This window comes from Cucumis melo, chromosome 2 (genome assembly GCF_025177605.1).
Source record: "Cucumis melo cultivar AY chromosome 2, USDA_Cmelo_AY_1.0, whole genome shotgun sequence".
NCBI lineage: Eukaryota > Viridiplantae > Streptophyta > Magnoliopsida > Cucurbitales > Cucurbitaceae > Cucumis > Cucumis melo.
In genome coordinates, this window is record NC_066858.1 from 23,054,000 (window position 1) to 23,077,046 (window position 23,047).

Consider the following 23,047-nt stretch of genomic DNA (forward strand, 5'->3'; position numbering starts at 1 on the left):
TTTTAATTAAAAAATAATATAATGAAAATAAGGAATTCGCAGCCATATGTAATAAGGAATAGAGGAATGGTGGCTTCCAAGTTGAAAAGTAAAAGATGGTGTACTAACTCAACTCTAACTGTCAACGTCGTCATCCATTCATGAGGATGAGAAAAAACAGAAATTAATTTGTTATAAGACAAAATACCCTCAAAAATATCACATTAGCTCTAAATAATACTAAAATAATATAGTCAAAACCAATATAACTCAACCAACCTGCAACCTATCCTGCATTAGTTCTTTTTCTTTTTGTTCTAGTACAAGATCAAATAAAGAGACTTTTTAACATATATGAGTTCTTTTTTAGTTTTAGCTTGCATTTTTCCTTAGTTCTTTTTGCTCTTAACATAATACTCTTGTACTCCGAGCTTTAGTCTCATTAACATTAATATAGAGGCTTGTTTCCGTTTAAAAACAATGTATGCTAATAACCAAGATATCGAAATTTGTTAGTGACCAAGAAACTCATAGTTCGAATCTTCTACCTAAAGTCATGAAATTTGATGAATGCTGGCTTGGTATAGATGGGTATTGTAAACCTATCTTATACATAGGGCAAAAAGAGGACGAATAGAAAAAGTTTAGGGATTGTGAAAACTCCGCAAACCAGTTGGTAATATTCCAAAACAGCCATAGCAAGCAAACAAGATTGACCCTTTTGAGCCCATTTGATCCTGTGGAATATTCTCCTTCACATCTTTGAATTGTAACCCAAAAGGGACGATGCCTCGTATTTCTTCCAGCTTATGCTATGGCCCATATTGTGTATTACTCACTTTGTTGAGTTGAGCCAAATTGCAGCAGGGACTTCGTTGTATTTCCAAGTTGACTGCCAAACTTAAGCTGATCAGTAGAACATCCATGACCGTTGCAAGAAGCTTTATGATTAATTTGCTTAGCTATAATTATCGTTTTTTTAACAGGCACCTCTCACCTAGACTTTAGCAAACCGAACGATTTTAGCCAAAACCGTTCTTAAACTGCGGATGCCAGCTCCTGATTTGGAACTAACCATCATCTGAAATAATTGACCAACCACAGTCAGATCTATTGATCTCTCAGTATACTTGGGGAAAGTCGTGACAATAATTAACTCAACAAACAATTTTCTTCATACCAGAGGTTGCACAATTGACTTGTTTCCCGTGAGTCTCTGAAGAAATGTTGTGACTAATAGTTGTTAGAAGAAAGAAACAAATGATGATTTAAGAACAAATATTATAGTCGTATGGAGAGTTAAAAACCTCTTCAATTTGCATTGCTCTACGTGCTACATCCATTGGGAAGACTGTATCGGTCTTCGTCAATACAACTTGGTATTTCGTTTGAGATCTATCACAGTGAATCCATAACTTCAATACATCATACTTCCAATGAAAACTTAATTGTTCATATAATTTATATATTAAGTGCAAGTAATTTGCATTAGCTGTAAGTTTGGTACCTTTCCATTAAATCAATGAGCTCTTGATCCCTTGGTTTCAACCCCCATTTTGTATCAACAAGTAAGCATACCCGTCTAAGACCAACTCTTCTTGAAACATATTCTTTTACCTGAGATATATAAGTAATCGGTCAACTAGATAAAACCAACCCCAAAACTTAAAAGGAAGCAACATGCACTTCATAATTAAACAATACATCTAAACTTCTTCATGTTGTTATAAGCAGTCCTTTCTTCTTTTTGTGTAACACTGTTAGTTTACATTCCAATAGCTCAGAAACGAACGATTAAGGAGAGTTTACAATAACATCTGAATTTTTATAAAAGAAATAATAAATTGCTATCGTAAACAATCAGTTTTTTGGGCAGGCCAACTTAGAATTGAAATTCTTACCAACTCCTCCCAAGCATCCTTAACTTCCTCTTTTGCATAAGCAAAGCCATATCCAGGTAAATCCACCAAAGATAGCTTTGATCCCAGATTAAAAAAATTAATGGTCTGTATATGAACAAATATTGCCAAGTGTTAATTTAATAGACATATCCAATCAAACACAAGATGTAGTCAAAATTATAGATGTCAGCACCTGAGTAAGACCAGGTTTGTCAGATGTCCGTACAACACCCCATTGTCTTGTAAGGGCATTAAGCAGTGATGACTTTCCAACATTTGATCTTCCTATCATGAAGAAAGATGTAAGGCAACATCAAAAAGTCTTCAAAGAACTAATGTCCAAACAAAAAATTCAATATTATTCTAGCAAACCAAGCATCCAACAAAATTTTAAAAAAGAACTATATGGTAACATCCCCCGTCCAGAACCACGCATGGTTAAGTGAGTTGGGAAAATAGATTCAATAACTAAAAGTAAAGCAATTTAGCTTTTGAGATAAATACACTCACTTCTCTGTTCAATCTCTAGATTTCAAGAAAAATGTTACATTCCTGCTCTTGAGTTTGAATTCCATTTTCATTTTGTCCTTAGCTTTCAAGACTTTAAACTTATACTCCCGAGTTTTCACTAATGTACACTTTTGGTTATGGCTGACAATTTTCAATTGATTAATTTAAAATAATTATAAAATGGAAATTTGTATTAATTTAATAGTGGCTAGTGAATTTCATTTATAATTATTTTCAGTTATTTTAGACTAATTATAAAAATGAACACAGAGGTATCCCTAAAAACTCAGGAGTAAAAAGGGTAAAATCTTGAAAGTTTGAAACCTAAGACCAAAAGGAAAATAAACTCAAAACTATAGTAAAAAGGTAAGATTTTAAAACCTAGAAACTACCAAATGAACACTAAGCTCAAAACTAAGGACCAAATTTTTGGATGAAAACAATCACTTTCATCGAGAAAGAATGAAAGAATACAAGGGCATACAAAAAAATATCAGCCCACAAAACCACCCTTTTAAAGGAAGGGAAACCAACTAATTGAAATGTTGCCTATAGAATAGTTACAAAAGTTCTTCGAAACCAAAGCCCACATAGACACGTGAAATTTAGCCAACAACCAAATCTCACTATCCCCCCTCTATACCTCTAAACACTCTATCATTCCTCTCGCTCCAAAACTAAGGACAAATGGAAACCATGACCAAAAGAATATTCCTTTTATTGTGAGGGGAGGAGCAAAACCTTCATTATTTCCATATCGTAAAATTCAGTTCAAATACATTCGAGATATAACTAGCAATAATTTGCTCAAAGTCTTCGAATATAAACCAGACACCCTAAGAAATACTAGCTAATTCATAATAATAGTACACTTCAATTTCTCATATGAGTTGAGAGAAAAATATAGTAACATATCTATTGAATATTATTGGAAAGTTGGAAACCATTACAAATTTAAATTAGATTTGCAAGAACTACTAGTTAGTGTATCGAGAATTTGAGATAGGACTAAGCATGTGCAAAACTTTAAATGCGTACCAGCAAATGCAATCTCTGGCACATCAGGAGGTGGAAAAGATGATGAAACTTTTGCAGCAGCAAAGAAGGTCAACTTATTCCTGAATATCTGCGCATTACAATTAGTTTCCACATGACAGGAATGGGAAAGAACAAAAAATTAACATTTTGGTTACATAAATATCAAATACACACATTTTCTTCAATTCTTTCTCTCTCATCACTTTTAGAAAAGGGGATATTATCCAAAGGGGAAGTGAGGTCAGTGTTGTAGCCTGCTCTTTCAATCTCAATCATGCGCCTACGGCCCAATAACTGTTAACAACATAATAAATAATCATAAATGGAACAACGCTTGAAAAGTTAATAGAATGCTGAAAAGCAAAACAAATTTAAAAACACATAGCTATCAACTTACATTCTCTTCTACGAATGAAATGATAGATTTACTAGGTTGTATGGCTCGAAACTCAGCATTCTTTGACATCTTATCCTTTTGCTCTGTGTTTGCTTTCTCCTGTCTGACATTTTCTGGAATTAAAGGAAGAGCCTCTAAGGAAAGGGAAAAATGAACTCATATAGGAATTCAAGCGAACAGAAACGAGATAATATATCATTAAGCTTAGCCTATTAGAAAATAAAGTAGTTCAGTTACATCCTAGAAAATGAATAGGATTGGTAGGAAACTGAGACATGGATATCAACTCACCATCAGTTATTGTCCCGTCATCCAGCCGCTTATTAGTGAGATCGTGTGGATTTCTACGAAATGTCAGCTTCCTCCTTTTTGGTTGATCAATTAGGAGCTCTGAATCACCATTTTCACTTCTTTTCTTGGCAGGATCTGAAGGAGTTACACCCCAAGATTTTTTCTCAGTAAAATCCAATGACTTGATCGAATCCTTCATGTTTTCGGTACTCATCTTCCTTATGTATTCCAAATTGTGGTCTTTTTCCCCTCTACTCTTCCTTTTTTCATAGAATACTTTCGATAATTTTTTCTCAGTATAATTCAATGTCTTGATCGAATCTTTGGTGTTTTTCGAGTGTGACTTCCTTATATATTCCACATTGTGGTCTTTTTCCCCTCTACTCTTCCTTTCTTCATATGATACTTTCGAACTTCTTACCCCATATTCTTGCTTTTTAAAAGAGCGGTTGAAAGTCTTAGAAGGCAAAACTGAAGGCATTCCAGAAACTTCTTCATCGTGTCGTCTTCTAAAAAGAGATTTCCTCTTGGATTTCGAAACATCAGTGAATGAAGTAACCTTCGTATCACTATCTACGCCACCATATACTCTGTGTCTTTTTACGTTAGGAATCGCAGGCTTCAGTTTTCCCTTCCGAACAGCTTTTTCAACACTATCTCCTGTGCTTCTATCAAAGTTTTTCGAACTCTTAGATTTTCCAACTGCAAGTTTGAGTTTCTTCTTGAGCCTAAGCCCGGAGCTGGGCTCTTCGGACATTGTCAAGCAGTTTTCTATAATCCTGGACCTAAAATTAACGAACATAAATTCTTTTCTATACACGGGGGAAACAAATGGGATTATATTTACTTTGAACGGCTATATTGAATATGCCATATGAGAAGTGAAAGAAAGCAGAAAGTTCCATGGTTCTGTAGAGTTTACCCCAAAAAAAGCTTGTAGCCAACAATGCTAGAAGGAAAGAAGACATACCTTTGGCTGATAGCAGAATCGCTCGCCTACTTCGTCTACAAACGATTTGGTAATGGGATTCCCTTTGTTCACAGTGTCAAGGTGTTCGTCGTCCTCTCTCTCGTTTTTATTCGGCCATTTCCTGTTGTGGCCTAATTTAATCTCCCAACCTAAAACTAAAAAGTACATACTCATATAACCTAAATAAATAATTGGGATAATACCAAATATCAATTACATTCAAAATACTAAAATATATACCTAATCTATATCAAAATCTTTCTTGATAGATCAATATTTTTATTATTGATTCACTTTGCTGCAAATATATTTTGCTATAACACCTAAATTATGTCATAAAAACCATAATAGCTTGTATTATATTTGTGATTTTTTAAAAAATTATTATCCATTATATAGTTTATAGTTACACAATTGTATAAATGTACCTTTGGTAGGTGTAGATGCAAATAGGATTTAAGGTTTATACTTTTTCGATATAGTTTTGCTACGAAAAAGAATGATAGCGAAACATTGATCCAAATACATACAAACAAAAACTTACAAAACACAAGAAGAACACAATGGAAGTCGTAAACAAGTTTATCAAACAAGCAAAAATGAATTCGATAGGACAATGAAATTCATAAACTAAAATGAATTAAGCGAGGATTTAACTTTGTGAAACATGTGTTGCATTACGAGAACAAAGATTGAGGGCTAGGAGGACGTAGGCATTAAATTTAAAATTGAGAGGTTTTGAAGAAAATAAGCTCGTAATTGATCCGTATTCCGTTGCACTCGTCGTGTCACAGCAAAGATGAATTAAATGCTTTTATATAGATTTTCTTTTTCTTTTCAAAGTATTCGTGGAGGAAGAGAAAGGAAAAAGGTTAGGACGTTGGGGACTGACATTTTTTTCACATTTCTGAATTCTTATTTTCTTCAAAATAAAAAATTAAACAAACTAAAAACGTCGCACAACGTGCTAATGCCACGTGTCGAGGGTCTACATGTGAGCCCTCTGCAGGCAAGTTTTTTGTACGTCAAAAAGGTAATAAACGAAGTAAAATAAAATAGCTCTCATCAACCTGCTGTTTTGTACTAACCTCAACTCCGAGGTGAGAGCAGCAAACTGATCTTTCAACGATTTCATCAATGGCGTTCGTTGCGTTTATTGGCTTTGACGATTTTAGCTTCGAATTAGCTACTTCACTAATCCGTGCTGGTCACAAAGTCAAAGCTTTTGAGGTAACTTCATTAAAATTCATGGACGATTTTGCTCTTTAGTTGTCTGCATTACTTCTTTTATCTTCTCGCTTGGAATTCTGTTGTTGAATCGTTATAAATTCTCATTTACTATTATCGATTTTTATCCAATGGTTTAGTTTTAGTGAAGAACGAAGTGAATTGATTCGATATACTTAACTTAGTGTCAAAGTTGGGATAAATGAGATTGAGAGCTGTGTTTTCAATCATATTTGTTACAATTTGAGTGGAAAATCCGTTGTGGGTTTTGATGGATCTGTTGAATATTGAATTTGTAGTGGAAAATGGATGCTTATGGACGAGAATTAGCATTTTTCTTAATCGTTTTTCTCCATGTGTAGATTTGAATAATGTGGATGAAGAATTGGTGAATGCTTATTATGTATCACCATGTCTTATAATAATTACATATTTCTTAAGTACAATTGTTCAATTCTTAGCTAAATTTAAAAAACAAAAACAAGTTTTTTTTTTTTTTTTTTAGTTTTTAAAATTTGGCTTAGTTTTTTTAAACCATTGTATAGACTCAATTCTCAAAAAAAACAAAAAAAGATAAAAGTTACCGAACGGGGCCTAAGTAAATTCAAAGATGATCTGGGAACTTTTTAACATTTTAATCCGTAAAAGTAATTGTTTCACATTTTAAAAACCTACAAGTAGGATATTCAATTCCACAGATACCCTTCATGTTTATTTTCTTTGTTCTTGGTTAGCTTTCAGTGTTGAATTTGAATAGTGGTGACAAGTTCACGTTAACTGCTACCATTCTGTCTTTAGATAAATCAGGCGTGGAAAGATAAATTTTTGAAGTCAGGTGGAATAAACTGTGCCAGTATTGTAGAGGCAGGGGAAGGTACACTGTTTGCCTGTTTAAGTTGATTTCTATTATATTTCAGCATTACATCTTTGATTGGGCTTCCTTCCATGGTTCAACTAGATTGAATGGTTTAACTTGGGTTTTGAGCTGGATCTTAGTCATTTATTTAATTGAGATTCATGTTCAATAGTAACTAATATCCCATTGATTCTTATGGAGTACTGATATATATCACGATAATATAGTTTTGCTATTATTTTTGGTTCACCATTCAAATCCATTGAAAAGAAATATCGTTCTTTTTAGAAAGATTTGAATTGCAAATGATTATTTTAGAGGAGTGGATAGTTTAAAGGCAAAGCTTCATCAGACGCCAAGTCATTTGCAACTTTTTAGAAATCATTTCTGTCAAATAGTGATTCCTAAAATGCGAACTTTTCTTTGAGACACTGAGAAAATAAATGCAAGAGAAGAGGCTGGAAGTCTCGATGAAGAAAAATAGTTTTAAGGAGAAATATGAAAGGCAACTTCAGTTGCTATCATTTAACTCTCGTCTCAAATTGAACAAAACTTTTAGTGATCTAATTCTTGAAAGCTAATTCTTTTTTTAGATATCGAGTAACTGCTTCTTTTTGGGCTTTATATCGAAACATCACATATAACTACTGGAGATCGCATTGCTTGAAAAACTGTCAAATATCATACTCATAATGCTTGCTTTCTATCTTAGGATGCTCTTTTTAGTTTTTACACATTTCTTTCTCACTTGGTTCTCTGTTTCCTTGCAGATGTTGCCGCATTGTTTGTATTGAATAGTCATTTGAATGTGATTAATGATTCATCTTTTGGCAATGCTCTCAGAGGTTTATACGAAACTTCTTGCCACAATTTTAATAATATATAAGAACTTGGAGTAAATATATTTCACATTTGATTAATGAACTACTTAACTTTGTTGATTGGCAGGGTTGCAAAAGGATGTCGTTGTTGTCCTTGTCAGTTCAACTCCACTGAGGAATGATGTCCAGAACTTGGAAAAACTTTTTACAGGCATTTTCACTCATACTTTCTTAGTACTTTGATGATGGGACGTGAATAATAAATGTCCTGTCTTTTAGTCTATATATTTGCATCTCTTAGTGTCTGGGGTTTGAGGCTACAAAGTTTTCTGCTACCAAACATCCAACTCCTCTATATTTCTTATATGCTTCCAAGGGGATGAGAGGAATATTACATAAAATTTCAAGCTCATTCCATTATATATATAAACCCACCGTTCTGAAATCTCACTTATAAGTCCTTTATCTTTCCACTAAGCTTCCCTCTGAATTAAGCCTTGCAAAATTAAAGTTTTCCTCCCAGCTCTCTCAAAAAGCTACTTCACTTAATATGATAAATTGTTAATTGATTAAGACTAAAGCCTAGGTGAAAGTGGAAAGTTATTATTTTTTGACTTTTTAGTGTCTCAAATCTATTGTTTTTTCCGTAACTATTCTCTATCTCAAATCTATTTCCTTTTTCCAGTAACTAAAAAAAAATGTAAAAGTTTTTCAAATTATGAAAACAATCAAACTTGCTTCATTTCTAGGTTCTGAGAATCTTCATAGGATGTTCTGTATCTCATTATTTTTCAGAGAAACCTTTGTGACGGTCACTTCCCCTTTTCTGCAGTTGATTACGAGATACACAATCTTGTTGAAGCATATGTCTCTAAGGGTGTTTCTGAAGCACTGGATGGTCAGCTTTTGGTAATTGTTATATCATATAGCACTTTTTCTTCTTTGTTTGTGTTGCTAAAAATTGTATATTGGTATTTTGTTTTCCTGGTGCATAGAACACTGATTTTGTATTAACTGCAGACAGTAGCCTCTGGAAGGGCAACTGCAATTTCTAGAGCTCGACCTTTTTTATCAGGTAGGTTCATTCTCAGTATAAATGTTTGCACATTAAACCTCTGTTCCTTTTCTCATCTCTTGATATCAACTATTTCAAATTATTTCCTGCAGCTATGTGTGAAAAGCTTATCATTTTTGAAGGTGAAGTTGATGCTGCAAGGTATCTTTTGTTTGTTTCTTAATTAAAATGTTTCTTTTTTCCATTGATGATTATGCAATATTCAAACTTCTTGATGTATTTCCTACTTTTATGCACATTGCAGTAAAGCAAATATGGTAATTGAGCTCCTTAAAGGAATTCATTTTGTGGCTTCCTTGGAAGCTATTTGCCTGGGTGTTAAAGCTGGAATTCACCCCTGGATAATCTACGACATTATTTCGAATGCTGCTGGGAATTCATGGTTAGCTCATCATAGTTTCATGATTATTTTATTCTTCGTCAAAGGGATATTACAGTTCCTGATTTAAGTGCAGCTAACTTCAGGTTAATTTAGAGCTTTAGTATCTCTGGAAGAAGATGGTCCATTAAACTATATGTATGGCATTATCTTTTCAGTTCAATATTGTATCCAGTTTCTATAAAGATACTTCTCCCATACTGGAAACATATGTACAGATAGCCTTCTCTCTATTAAGTAGAAAGGTTTATTTTGTTTATTCCTGAAGATCAGTAAACATTGGAACTATATGTTTTTCAATGAGTTCTGGAAATCCCACAGTACTCAATCAAAATAACGTGGCACAAAATCATTGTTATGGACAAACAATTTTATTTATTTGTTTATTATCTTCTTATCCGTGCTTTAAATAGAATCATTCTTTTGGATGTGGTGGGCTTACATGTGCAGGATTTTCAAGAATTGTGTTCCCCACTTGTTGAAGGGTGATATAAGACCTGAGTTTTTGAGAAGTTTGGTTCAAGATATGGTAAGATATCATGCAAGCCATATAGCTTTTATTTTGTTCATCCATCAATTATCTTTTTGTTACAATGTTTCACGACTCGATTAGTTATCTTTGTAATTGTTAAATAGTTCATTGCACTTTAAACAATCATAAAATTCAAAATTATCTATGGAGGTGTCATGGAAAGTCCTCTTATTTTGTTTGAACCTTTCATCATTTGGTTAATGAAGGATGGCCAAAAATGAGATAGTGTATTTGTTTTGGTGATTATTACATCAGCATGTGATTAACCATAGATATAATTGCATTCTAGATCAATTAAGTTATTTGGCATAACTAGTGTTATCTCTCTTGCTGAAGGGGATTGTCATGGATAAGGCCAAGTCGCACACTTTTCCTCTTCCACTCCTAGCAGTTACTCGTCAGCAACTTATGTTGGGTAAACACACCATTCAACTCTAAAGTAACTATTGTATTTGAGATCATCTCAATATGTAGTCATCTGCTTTTCTTCTATCACCTTTCTCTATTTCCTGTTCAGGATCTTCTCACGGCTATGGAGATGAGGATGTCTTGTTAGAACAGGTTACTTTTTCACAGAAGCTTCTTATGTGATTTTGTAGAACTACTGTTAAAATGTGAAATAGGGAATTTGGTCTTTGAAATCATGCTATTTCACATGTTAGACATTATTTAAACTGCCATCTAATCGTTGAGAAAATTGGTCAGGCATGGAAAAGCGCATATGGAGTAAGTATTTCAGATGCAGCTAATACAGAAGTTTACAACCCTGAGCAACTAGCCGATGAAATAACTTCTAAATCAAGTTCTGTTAAACGAGTGGGTTTCATTGGTCTTGGTGCAATGGGATTTGGCATGGCAACTCAACTTATCCAATCAGATTTTTGTGTGATTGGTTATGATGTAATATATTTTCCAATCTTTATCGGTTTATTTCATCATTTCAAGAATGACTTTGGCAGTTCATTAAATAAAAGCTGACACAAACCTTTTTTTCATTGTAGGTGTTTAAACCAACTCTAACTAAATTCACTGATGCTGGTGGCTTGACTGGAAACTCGCCTGCAGAAGTTAGTAAAGGTGAAAAATCGAGGATGTTCAATGTTGAGCGTAATTCATTTTCACCATTATGGAGACATAAAATTACTTCGACAATAAATATTTACAGTGATAAATTAGGAAAAGTAGTACTGTTGAAGGAAGACAAGGAAAATAAAAATGATCATATATTGTTTTGTTAAGAACTTTTTGTTTAACTTAAAAAAGTTGTTGATTGCTCATCCTTCCAAAGGATTCATCTATTTTCTTTTACAAAAATTAGTCAAGTTTTCAATGTTTTGCTGAATTAACTAGAATGTTTTGTACTTTTGCTATTAAATTAGTGTAAATTGTATCAACGTAGTTATAAAATTGTCTAGTTATTTGTCTTCTGATCAAATGTTTTCTGAAAGTTAACACAACGTAGTTATAAAATTGTCTAGTTATTTGTCTTCTGATCAAATGTTTTCTGAAAGTTAACACAACGTAGTTATAAAATTGTCTAGTTATTTGTCTTCTGATCAAATGTTTTCTGAAAGTTAACAAAATCCTATAAGTTGATGAGCTGTTTTGATTTTACACTGGCTATTGATATGGATATAGGATAATTTTTCTAGTTGATTTATGAGAAAAGAATTCATTATAATGGGAAAATGTTAAGTAGATGAAGCTTAATGAGAAACTGTACTGATAACAGTTTTTTACAAACAAACAAAAAAAAAATTATACTATTGTGCATCCCAATTATTAGTTGATTGCTAACTTTAGATTTGTCTTCAATTGATTTTTACTACCTTTATTTAAAACCAGTTGCTATGTTGTAGCTGTTGGATCACAGCATTAGGGCAGTCCTCATCTTTCTGTTGTAAGTTGATATTTAGAAAACTTTTAGTAGCTTCCTGAGCTCCACAACTTGTTCTCCCTTATGTAAGAACTACATATAGGAGCAATGTGCTCTTCTATTTTACAAAGTGCTAGAGCCATTCCCCCTCTTTTTCTTAAAACATTCTTTTCCCAGATGTTGAAGTGCTTGTAATTATGGTGACAAATGAAACACAAGTGGAGAGCGTTCTGTATGGTGAAGCTGGGGCTATCTCTGGTACGCTTAATTCTCAGCATACAATTTATTGTATTAGAGCTGATACTGATTCTATAATTTTCTTGTGTTTGATAGCGCTTCCATATGGGGCTTCGATTATTCTATCATCTACAGTTTCTCCTGGATATGTGAGCCAATTGGAACAGCGTTTGGGAAGTATGTCCTACTGATAGAGTGGAATGTTACTAATCTTTTTTAGATAAAAGCTCCTTGTTATGAGATAGTAACTAGTGTTTTAAATCAATATGCTACTGACAAGAAATCTGTCTTAAATTACTATTCAATATTAAGAAGTCTTTCTAAAGTACTTCCATGACGTAAACTTAAGCATGATTAAAAGAATTTAGACTAACTTCGAGTGCATGATACTTATTCCGTGATTGAACTAACACCATTTCTTTGTATGTAAGATGAGGGCAAAAATCTGAAATTGGTTGATGCTCCCGTTTCTGGCGGTGTTCAAAGGGCCTCAAAGGGAGCTCTTACGGTGTGCTTCTAGTTTCTACCTCTTAAATAGCTACAATTCCTTTAAATTTTGGGTTTCCTTACCTCAACATTGATGATAGCTAAATTTTAACACAGATAATGGCTTCTGGGACAAAGGAAGCTCTTAGGAGCACTGGTTCAGTCCTCTCAGGTTGTGAAACATAAAAGTACTATAAGAATTCAGTGAAATGTTTTATTGCCAAATATAAGTAGATGACGTGCCCCTATATTTGGGTTTTATTTCTTAACAGCCTTAAGTGAGAAGCTTTATGTAATTAAAGGAGTTTGCGGGGCGGGAAGGTATTTCAATATTCCAAGAATTGACCAGCTCACATTTATGTGGCTGTTTGAATGTTAAACAGAGCCTTCAATTTTATTCTATACAACTCTCAGTTTCATGTCATCATTAAACATTCATGTAGTCGTGTACTTTCTCTAAGCAATGGTTACCCTGGCCTTTATTTTTCCAAGTGCTTTATTATAGTGGTGTGAAAATGGTAAATCAATTGCTTGCTGGAGTTCATATAGCATCGGGTGCAGAGGCAATGGCATTTGGAGCTCGACTTGGTCTCAATACTCGAACTTTATTTGAAGTCATCTTAGACAGTCAGGGAACATCCTGGTAAATCCTTTTCTTACAATGTCTAATTACTGTGATATTTTTCCATCTTTTAAGGGCATTTTTTCCTGATTTTCTAAAATGGAACGTTCCTTACCTTTTTAGATGTAAGTACTATTTTGAAAATTGAATCTAAAGCCATCTACTTCATTCTCACATCTAACATGTACAGAGGCATGTTTTTGTAAGTGGATCGTCAAATTTTGTCATGCCATACCTTTACATATTAATTAGAAAATCTATACACACAAATTGTTTGGGAAAAGCTTAACCACAGTCTGATTCTAGCAGAATCTAACAAGATATTGTATTTGGTAAACAACTTGAAATAAATTTTCATTTTTAGTTGAGGGTAGAGGCTGCATCTATTTTACGTAATAAACCCCCCAATTTTTAGAAAAACAATATAGAAAAAAAAAAAAAAGATGAAGCAAAAGTAACATTCACTAGGACGAAGTAGATTGAAAATTTGAACAAATATGGGGATTGATAAGAAATCGAAACACTTCAATGTTATTCCATATTTCTTACATTACGTGTTTGCATCCCTCTTCTTGTTGTAATACAGCCATCTCAGAGATGGCGCCTCCAAGAGACTTTTTGGCATCCATTCCATTTACTGTAATAAGAAGATTCTTCTACCTCCATTTAATTTCAGGATGTTTGAAAACCGAGTTCCACATATGCTGGACGATGATTACACACCATACTCTGCACTTGACATCTTTGTGAAAGATCTGGTCAGCATGAAATATCCATTGACAACTTTGAAGGAATTTGTAATCCTATGATTATCTCTCTCTGTATAAAAAATTTATATTCGACAGGGCATTGTTTCTCGTGAATGTGCATCTCATAAAGTTCCTCTACACTTATCAGTGACTGCACACCAATTGTTTCTGGCAGGTATTGAAACCTAGATAAGGCACTATCTGAATTTTATAAATTGACAAATGAAAAATTAGGCCATTTCAGCGGCATCTTGCTCAGTTTTATTAAACAGTAGGAAGAAAAAGAATAAACTTCCTTATAGAGAACAATGCTGGTCTGGTAATCTTTCATAACAATTTAGGATGGTATCTGAAGTTTGATGCATTTCAGGTTCTGCTGCTGGTTGGGGTCGTCAAGATGATGCTGGAGTAGTAAAGGTATGGAGAAGTCCTGCAACATATTGTTTTCACTGAAAAACAGATTTCTATGGATGAATTTGACAGCCAACAATATCCAGAAAAGATAATGACCAAGATGGTGACTTTCCATGTGATGCCATAGGTTTATGAGACACTTACAGGTGTCAAGGTTAAAGGAAAGCCTCCCACTCTTAAGAAAGAAGTTGTATTGGGGTCTCTTCCACCTGAATGGCCGGAAGATGTAATTGGTGATATTCAACAACTAAATGAAAGGAATTCAAAAATTTTGGTTGTACTGGACGATGATCCTACGGGAACCCAAACTGTTCATGATATAAATGTTTTAACTGAATGGTGAGCTTCATTCCTTCGTTCTTTCTAAATTACTATGTGACTTTGGGGAACAGTTGTTTAGCAGCACATCAACCAACTTTATATTGTTTTTCATTTCATTAATGTAAGATGTTGTAAGCTTCAAGCTTCTTTTTCTCCCGAGGATAAACTTCAAGCTTGTTTAATCTAAAGAATGTAAGCTTTCCTTTAGAGTAGATAAATTCCTAGTGGTTTAATTTTTATTCGATCTTTTCAGGACCCTTGATTCACTTATAGAGCAATTTCGTAAAAAGCCCAAATGCTTTTTTATATTGACCAACTCAAGGTCATTGAGCTCTGAAAAGGTAGAAATTCGTCTCCTCCCCCCATCTTACTTGTTTCTAATCTATTGGAATGTCTTCAATTATAGAACTGATGCAAGCTTTACAGGCTTGGGCATTGGTTGAAGAAATCTGCACTAATTTACGTGCTGCGTCTGAGAGTGTCGAGCATAGTGACTACATGGTTGTTTTGAGAGGTGATTCAACTTTACGAGGTCATTTTCCTGAGGTATATAGAGTGGCTTCAGCATTATCTCAGTTGTTATCTGGCAATGTCGAGTCAGAATTTTATTGTCGAAACATGAGATAGTTGTATTTGTCTAGGAAGCCGATGCTGCTATTTCAGTGTTAGGTGTAGTGGATGCATGGATCATCTGCCCATTCTTTTTCCAAGGAGGCCGTTACACTGTTGACGATATACACTATGTTGCAGATTCTGATGAGTAACATTCTTTTCCTTAATGCATATCTTGATTTTTCATGATAGCTTGTTGAGCTTAACATAGTATGCTATGATCATGTCTTTAGGCTCATTCCTGCGGGAGACACTGAGTTCGCAAAAGATGCCACTTTTGGTTATAAATCTTCAAATCTCCGTGAGGTTTGTTGATTATACTGTGCCGTATTAAATCCTACTGTACTAAATTCTGAATTTTTTTCTCCCATCTTCTAAATAATAGTGGATTGAAGAGAAAACAGCTGGACGCATACAAGCTGGCACTGTCGCCTCCATTTCTATTCAACTTTTAAGAAAGGGTGGTCCAGATGCTGTTTGCGAGTACCTATGTAGCTTAGAGAAGGTACCAATGTGTACCCTTGTTCCACAACATACATGAATAGAAAATTACATTTTCATGTCTTGTTTCACTTGTTGGATTCCTAACGCAGTGTTTCACTTTTTGGATGTTTCACAAAATTCCAAGTCCACACATGCGGAAAAATGTAAAGAATTGATAAAAAAAAGAAAAAAAAAATTAAACTCACCATATCCATCAATTTAAGCTTGTGGGCTTATTGACAATTTAAATACATGCGCCAACATTATTGTGCATCTGTATTTAAGAAAGCATCCATTGTTTGGTATAAGTGCAGTCTTGTGTCCTTTTCAAAATTTTGCCTAGAAAGGAACAAGATTTTAAAGATCATATTTCAAACTTGAAAGACTCATTGGAAAAAATGTGGCCAAGAAAATTTCTACCTTTGCGTAAGTCCTTGCTCCCTTTGTTCGCTCAGCAATTTTTCTTATATAATATTGTTGGGCCAGACATCATTTTTAAATGATGATGTGACTAATAATGAATGAGAGTGTACCCATACTTTAGAAGCATTGGAAAATTTGCCGCTTGTGGCTTTTAAGAGACGTTTTTCCCCTTACCGGATAGGTTTGTAGCCTTGATGGTTCATTTGTTTGGTTGGCTTATTCGCCACTCCAATGTGGCTCTGGTTTGAAGCAATCGGTATGGGGTTCAGGATTTTCATTCAAATTTGAATGTTTGTGTTTCCAAAATTTAGTGACTTTTTTCTTAACATTTTGTATCTTTAAATTCTTTTTTTATTCAAAGCCAATGGATTTGTTTTCGGAAACTCCCTTGGCTATGGGGCTTTCCTTTTTTTTTTCCTTTTTTTTGTGTGTACAATTCACATTTCAATGAAAAGTGTACTTCATGCTATTTTTTTTTTCATTATGTACATATAACCTGTCTAACGTAGTTTGGGTTTGCTAAAACAGGGAAGGGCATGTATAGTTAATGCCGCTAGTGAGAGGGATATGGCTGTTTTTGCAGCCGGAATGATTAAGGTAAGTTTTCTCTGGTAGTTTTCTGATGTTTTCGAGCTTTCCTCTAAACTTAATGTTTTACTTCAGTTAAAAATCTAGTTACTGCTTTGACTATTTTTTGTTGGTTAAAGATAAAAGGCTAGTTTGTAGCCTTTGAATAGGGTCCCTTGGTTGTAAGAGATATTATTCTTAAAATAAAAGAAGTATCCAAAACTGTGTCCAGGGAAATAGTTTCACTATTAATTTTTTATTGTCAGGCAGAAATGAAGGGCAAGAATTTCTTATGTCGCACTGCTGCTAGTTTTGTATCAGCCAGGGTTGGAATCACTCCAATACCTCCTCTTTTGCCTAAGGATGTTGGAATCGATAAAGAGAGAAATGGTGGTCTTATTGTTGTGGGTTCATATGTTCCAAAAACTACCAAACAGGCAAGTAACTGATTTTAAATTCCCTTGCATCATAGTGTTTCTATTTTCACTTAGTTGAGTGTTAAGATTTTCCACTTATGTCTCGTGATGTCATAGGTTCAAGAACTAAAGTCGCGATGTGGCCTATTTTTAAGATGTATCGAGGTGATCTGACAATTATTCAACTGAATATGCGTTTTTATTTTCCTTAGTTATGTTAGTTAATCCCTTTCTTATACGTACATATCATGTGAATCTCTTTATTTACATGGTTTTAGCTTTGTTTTCTTTTTCTTTTTTAGTGAAAATTTCTGGAAAAATACTGTAATTTTATTTTTTCTATATGGTAACGGAGCTAGGTTGTATGAAATTAAATAAATATATTACGTGCAGCCTAGTAGCCATACAAACAACCTCTTACAGTCTTACTTGTAAACTCTTAAAAGATGTAGCCAACAAGTCCTTTCGCATACTACTGTCAAAGGATATAAGATAGCAGTTAACAATATGCTATTTGAAGATAGAACTGGAGGAAGAATAGCATCTTGGTTATATACGTGGATAATTTTGTTCTTACAATGGATGGCTAGCTAAGTGACTTATGAAATTATTGGTTAAGGGTATAAATAAAACATGAGTAATCTCGAATACTTTTTCAGGGATGGTAATAGCAAGATCCATCAAATGTATAATGGATGCCAAAGAATTTAGGTCAGATTTATAGAAATAATATAGTGCATTGATGGGTGAAAGAAAATAGAAGTTCAGGGAGCATTTCTTTGTTTGTGGTCTGCAACATAATACATGCTCCTTATGTACACCAAACATATATCTTTTTCATTTCTCACATATATCTGGCGGAACTAAATTGTTGTGCATGTATGCTTTTGTTCATTTTATATTTGCGTCTAATTTCCTTCTTCTCCATCAGGTTTCTGCTGCTAAACTTTCCATGAGTACAGAGGAAGAGAGGGAGGAGGAAATTAAAAGAGCAGCTATGTTGGCAGATATTTATCTCAAGGCTCATAAAGATACTCTAGTTATGACTAGTAGAGAACTTATCACGGGAAAAAGTTAGCCTTTCTAACTTTTATAGAGCTTAATATATGATACTGGTGTAATTAAACACGTCCTTGTACTTCAAGCATACTCATATTGGCATATAACATATTGGAGGATTCTTTTTCTTCTTTTATTCTTGTTTGTTCCTGAGGTGGCTACTCATTCTTTGGTTAGGTCCTCTGGAGAGCTTAGAAATCAACGTCAAAATAAGTGCAGCACTGGTGGAAATAGTTCAGCGGATTAATACAAGACCTCGCTACATCCTTGCAAAGGTACCAAATAACCATGTTTTCCTCCCCCCCTCTGTTGCCTTCATGCTGAATGTGTCGTTTATTACATGAGGAACCCTCTCCAATCATCAAAGAATGTGCGTCTTATAGGAATGTCATTAGTTTTGCGGTTTAAACTAATCATGCGTGGTCGAGATGATTTAGCATATTTGTCATCTGAAACTGGGATTAGGCAAGTGCTAAATGCTTGAATGTTTATATCCTAATCCTATTCTCGACCTGAGTATTTTGTTGTTGGATGACAGAGTACAGTTCGTCAATTTAAGATAATGTGAAATATTTCCCGACTTTCATAATATTAATTATTAACACCTTTTAATTGTGATGGAACAATTGTTGCAAATAAAATGTTTGCCTTAAACAAATGGAGCATTTGTGCATTGACACACGCATCTACTGAGGGGCACCTTTTTTCTAATCACAATCTAAAAACTGGGCTAGAGTACTAAATTATCTTGCAGAACCACCAAAACTCCAAAAGCAAGAAAATTTATATCGATCTGTCTATGTGCTTAATTTAGGGTGGAATTACCTCATCAGACATCGCTACAAAGGCTCTTGGAGCAAAATGTGCTAGGATAATTGGACAGGCCCTCTCTGGGGTTCCCTTGTGGCAACTAGGCCATGAGAGTAGACATCCTGGAGTTCCTTACATTGTTTTCCCAGGTAAATTTAAATAAGATATCTTCTCTTCTTTTATTGACATTCCAAGTTTTAATAACTCGTCTATGATCACTGACTAATTTGAATTATGTTTTACTTAGGTAATGTTGGAAATAGTGAAGCACTAGCAGAAGTAGTCGGTGCTTGGGCTCTTCCTGCCAAACTTTCCTCCTCAAGAGATATTCTTCTTGTAAGGATTATTTAGTTTAAATTTTTCTAGTAATTTTCCCTAAATTTCTGAATTTCATTCCAAATGAAGAGCGCAGAACGAGGTGGGTATGCAGTGGGAGCATTCAATGTCTATAATTTGGAAGGAGTTCAGGCTGTTGTTGCTGCAGCTGAAGAACAACAGAGTCCTGCCATATTACAGGTAAGGTACCATGTAGTTTAAAGAATAAAATATTCTAACCATAGCTGAGTTATGGGCATATCTTGGAAGATTTTATCAATTAGATTTGTTAATTGCTCATGTGATCTGCCTCGACAAAAAGCAGATTTCAATGATTTGTAGACCGTACTTGAGTATATTCATAGCTTTAATCTTCTTATAGTCTAGTCAGCTACTTCTTTTTATTTTGGAGAAAGATAGAGAGAGAGCATTTTTTCCTTCAAAAGCTATAAATGATATGCTCAAATAAGCTTGACTTTGGTCTTTGCTTTCATGACCTTAGCAAAAACAAAATGTTGCTTTCGTGATGGCATACTTTCTCCTTTTTCCGTAGAAATTTTCCAGATTATTCTTGATAATTTTATATAATATATTGAATAAATCAAAGTTGCACAATAACCTATTACAAAAAAAATACAAATATGGAAAATATTAAATTAGAATAAACCCAATAGACCCTAATTTCCTTTAACAATGGTTTTGTTTTTTTTTTTTTTAACCAAACTCTTGAGTCTTTCTACAAATACTGTTGGATTCTGTTTCTAAAGCATGATGAATAAGACCATGCTCCTTACACTTGTTTAAAAAACTACAAAATCTTCAAATTTCCAGATTCATCCAGGTGCCTTAAAGCAAGGAGGTCTCTCTTTGGTTTCATGCTGTATTGCTGCTGCTGAACGAGCCAGTGTAAGTGATGATCTTTCTCAAAAGGAGGAGGGGGAAATAGAATTGAATCAAGTAGAATAGGAAAAATAGAATGTAGAACATTGATTCTATATTTCTATTTGATGTTATTGGTGGTTGTTCTTTCTAGGGATGGCAAAATTCCGTGCAGGGACCCGTCCCATTCAGGGTGGGGAATCCCCAGTTTGACCAGGGACGGGGTCAAACCAGGGCACCAATCGGGTTCCCGAATTGGGGACGGGGAGGCTGTGGTTTAGAACTTAGAACTTCTTTCTTGTTTCCTGCAGGCTGTGGTTTCTAGTTTTACTTTTTAAGTGCACATTGAATATTCCTGAACTACTACACGCTTCAGATTGGCTTTTATAAAGTGTGGAAGGGTAACAAATGCTGCCATTAAATGATTTTCTTTAAAAGAGCACAAAGAAGTAGTGATACTTCGTGATGCATGTTTTGCTAGTATTTTTCATTCGGAATTATAAATGAAGAACAAGGGGGAGAGAAAAAGGGGGAAGGCGTGGTAATCTAGTTTTAAATCATTATAAACTTGGTTTATCTTCCTTTCCTTTTTTTCTTTTTTTTTTTTGGTTATAAAATTCTCCGGTTTAGTGCGTAAGACATTCACTTGGATGGAACAACCAAGAAAGCATTGTTGGATAATCCATTCTCATATTCTATAACCTGCCAACCAGCTATTGGCCAAATATCTGAAAATGAGGTTCTAAATAGGATGTTATTTCCCTTTCATTGAACATGAATGCTGATTAAAAGCATAGATTTCTCATCATTGAATATCTGTAGGTACCAATTACTGTTCACTTTGATCACGGAAATTCATTGCAAGACCTGTTAGAAGCTATTGAATTGGTATATTTGCTCGTTTTTTAAATAAGTTTTTAGAAATAACGGTTTGATTTTGTATCAAGCATTAATTTTAAAAAGTACGCTTATTATTCATTGACAAGTTGCTTTTCTTATCAGGGATTTGATTCGCTAATGGCAGATGGTTCACATCTTCCATTTAAGGAAAATATTGCCTATACAAAATTCATTTCTTCTTTGGCTCAATCAAAGAACATGCTAGTGGAAGCTGAACTTGGAAGATTGTCAGGAACAGAAGATGACTTGACCGTCGAAGATTATGAAGCAAGGCTGACCGATGTTTCACAGGTTAGTTCTGTTGCTGCTATATAAAAAAATAAAACTTTTCTTCAGATGAGCATAGAAAAATAATACCGGTGTCAAACAATTCAGGCTCAACAGTTCATTGAGGAGACTGGTATAGATGCTCTAGCAGTATGCATTGGTAATGTCCATGGAAAATATCCACCAGGCGGCCCGAACCTCAAACTCGATCTGCTCAAGGTTTATTACATAAACATTTATATTCAAACCATTCTTAACTTGAAAATGTGTCTTGTCTCCAATCTATTCTAATGTTACGATGAGAGATTTTAGAATTACTTTGCTTGTTCATGAACACTAACTGATTTGGTGAATGGCTGAAAAATGATGAGGATCTTCACTCATCAGCTTAAAGCATGAGCATGTGGTCCTTTGTCCTTGGGTGAATGGCTGAAAAATGATGATGTAATTTGTTTACATAAGATGATATAATATTGAAATTACCTATACCCATAACCATACACTTCTAACGTTTTAATTGGGTTTTTGCTTCCTTTTAAGTAGGATCTTGAAGTCATACAGCTAAACTAGCATAAATTTATAAACAAGTTAATTGATTCAGATAAATTTTTTAAATAGGACTTGCATAATTTGACCTCAAAAAAAGAAGTCTTCTTGGTGCTCCATGGAGCTTCAGGTTTGCCCGAGAACCTCATAAAGGTATGAACGTTTAATATTTTATTGTACAACTCTATACTTGTTTCGCTTACTATGAGTTCATGTAACTAAATTTTCTTTGAATATCATCCGATTGCACAAATAGGCTTGCATCGAGAATGGAGTGAGAAAGTTCAACGTAAACACCGAGGTTCGGAAAGCATACTTGGATTCACTGAATACTCCCAGTAAAGATTTAGTCCATGTGATGGAATCAGCCAAAGAATCCATGAAAGCTGTGATTGCAGAGAAGATGCATCTATTTGGTTCTGCAGGAAAAGCATTTTGAGTTGTACTATGTCTATGATGCTTTTTCCTTCTATTTGAACTGAACAATAAAGCTACATATTGCATAGCATGTAGTTAATTAATGGTTATAAGTGATCATCTTAGTTTCTTTTCCTCTAAAAGTAACAAACATTAACATATAAAACCCATTTGAAACATACAAATACATGTGGAGTTGTAAAAATTATTGGACCATTATTCTTTTATGAGATAGCCATTTGCTTTATTGAGATCCTGGAGTTTTTTCTGCTTCACAATCTGATTATAGCTTTATTATTTGTTGCTCTCTTGGCCTCCGGTTGAATGGAAAGTGTTTTTTCTAATGCTTTTTCAGCCGTGATTTAGCGAATGCTTTCCTTGTTTTTAGTAGATGTTTCCCTTCACTTGAATATACATTTCTTTTTTTTTAATTATTGTAAATGGCAAAATTTTATTAAAATATAGGAAAATTTCAGACTCTATCAATGATGCATATTAATAGACATTTTTAGATGGCTATCAATGTACTAAAAGATTTCTACATTCGTCTTTCTGGCTAGTCTATATCAAATCACAAACTTTGTTATATCATTCTGTTTATAAAATTTTTCGAAAAAATAATAATTAATTAGTTTTTTAATAAGTTACTGATAATCCAATATCAAAAAAAAG

The 23,047-nt window shown here is 34.1% G+C and overlaps 2 protein-coding genes across 5 annotated transcripts; one reads left to right on the plus strand and one right to left on the minus strand.

Moving 5' to 3' along the window:
• Positions 1–398: 398 nt before the first annotated feature.
• LOC103494192 (uncharacterized) lies at positions 399–5,919 on the minus strand. Of its 2 annotated transcripts, XM_008455274.3 has the most exons (12): positions 5,087–5,919; positions 4,117–4,901; positions 3,826–3,938; positions 3,603–3,722; positions 3,429–3,516; positions 2,074–2,165; positions 1,881–1,985; positions 1,487–1,596; positions 1,287–1,374; positions 1,160–1,195; positions 977–1,060; positions 399–871 (listed from the first exon to the last, which is right to left on the minus strand). In XM_008455274.3, exons 2-11 carry the CDS (start codon positions 4,871–4,873, stop codon positions 977–979), a joined length of 1,593 nt encoding a protein of 530 aa, XP_008453496.2. In that variant the 5' UTR covers positions 4,874–4,901; positions 5,087–5,919; the 3' UTR covers positions 399–871. The 2 variants fall into 2 exon arrangements, 1 of the variants encoding a protein (XP_008453496.2); XR_001763231.2 differs by lacking the exons at positions 399–871; positions 977–1,060; positions 1,160–1,195 and having other exon boundaries at positions 1,335–1,374; positions 2,074–2,161.
• Positions 5,920–6,138: 219 nt separating this feature from the next.
• On the plus strand, positions 6,139–22,626 carry LOC103494188 (uncharacterized). 3 transcript variants are annotated; one of them, XM_008455266.3, is made up of 42 exons: positions 6,139–6,316; positions 7,112–7,187; positions 7,940–8,014; positions 8,118–8,201; positions 8,823–8,899; positions 9,011–9,065; positions 9,158–9,206; positions 9,310–9,447; positions 9,895–9,973; positions 10,313–10,391; positions 10,494–10,537; positions 10,682–10,876; positions 10,978–11,053; positions 12,030–12,110; positions 12,186–12,266; positions 12,521–12,597; positions 12,693–12,747; positions 12,848–12,896; positions 13,081–13,218; positions 13,874–13,955; positions 14,043–14,121; positions 14,317–14,363; positions 14,488–14,699; positions 14,935–15,022; positions 15,108–15,227; positions 15,323–15,441; positions 15,527–15,599; positions 15,679–15,798; positions 16,728–16,796; positions 17,033–17,203; positions 17,300–17,347; positions 18,114–18,255; positions 18,419–18,516; positions 19,056–19,200; positions 19,299–19,387; positions 19,457–19,567; positions 20,198–20,272; positions 21,068–21,133; positions 21,248–21,436; positions 21,521–21,631; positions 22,031–22,111; positions 22,215–22,626. In XM_008455266.3, the coding sequence occupies exons 1-42, from the start codon at positions 6,224–6,226 to the stop codon at positions 22,395–22,397; spliced, it is 4,119 nt and encodes a 1,372-aa protein (XP_008453488.2). In that variant the 5' UTR covers positions 6,139–6,223; the 3' UTR covers positions 22,398–22,626. The 3 variants fall into 3 exon arrangements, 2 of the variants coding, with proteins under 2 accessions (XP_008453488.2, XP_050936949.1); XR_007818770.1 differs by lacking the exons at positions 21,248–21,436; positions 21,521–21,631; positions 22,031–22,111; positions 22,215–22,626 and having other exon boundaries at positions 20,208–20,272; positions 21,068–21,134; XM_051080992.1 differs by lacking the exons at positions 21,068–21,133; positions 21,248–21,436; positions 21,521–21,631; positions 22,031–22,111; positions 22,215–22,626 and adding an exon at positions 20,400–21,061.
• Positions 22,627–23,047: the final 421 nt, after the last annotated feature.

Bases quoted from the DNA above. Each gene is read 5' to 3' on its own strand.
- LOC103494192 (XM_008455274.3), bottom strand. From the start codon at position 4,873: ATGTCCGAAGAGCCCAGCTCCGGGCTTAGGCTCAAGAAGAAACTCAAA. The intron at 3,517-3,602 runs GTGTGTATTTGA...TGTAATGCGCAG, and splicing joins GAGAAAGAATTGAAGAAAAT to ATATTCAGGAATAAGTTGAC. The intron at 1,061-1,159 runs GTATGAAGAAAA...CAATTATTTCAG, and splicing joins AGTCAATTGTGCAACCTCTG to ATGATGGTTAGTTCCAAATC.
- LOC103494188 (XM_008455266.3), top strand. From the start codon at position 6,224: ATGGCGTTCGTTGCGTTTATTGGCTTTGACGATTTTAGCTTCGAATTA. The intron at 10,392-10,493 runs GTAAACACACCA...TTTCCTGTTCAG, and splicing joins TCGTCAGCAACTTATGTTGG to GATCTTCTCACGGCTATGGA. The intron at 15,799-16,727 runs GTACCAATGTGT...TTGCTAAAACAG, and splicing joins ACCTATGTAGCTTAGAGAAG to GGAAGGGCATGTATAGTTAA.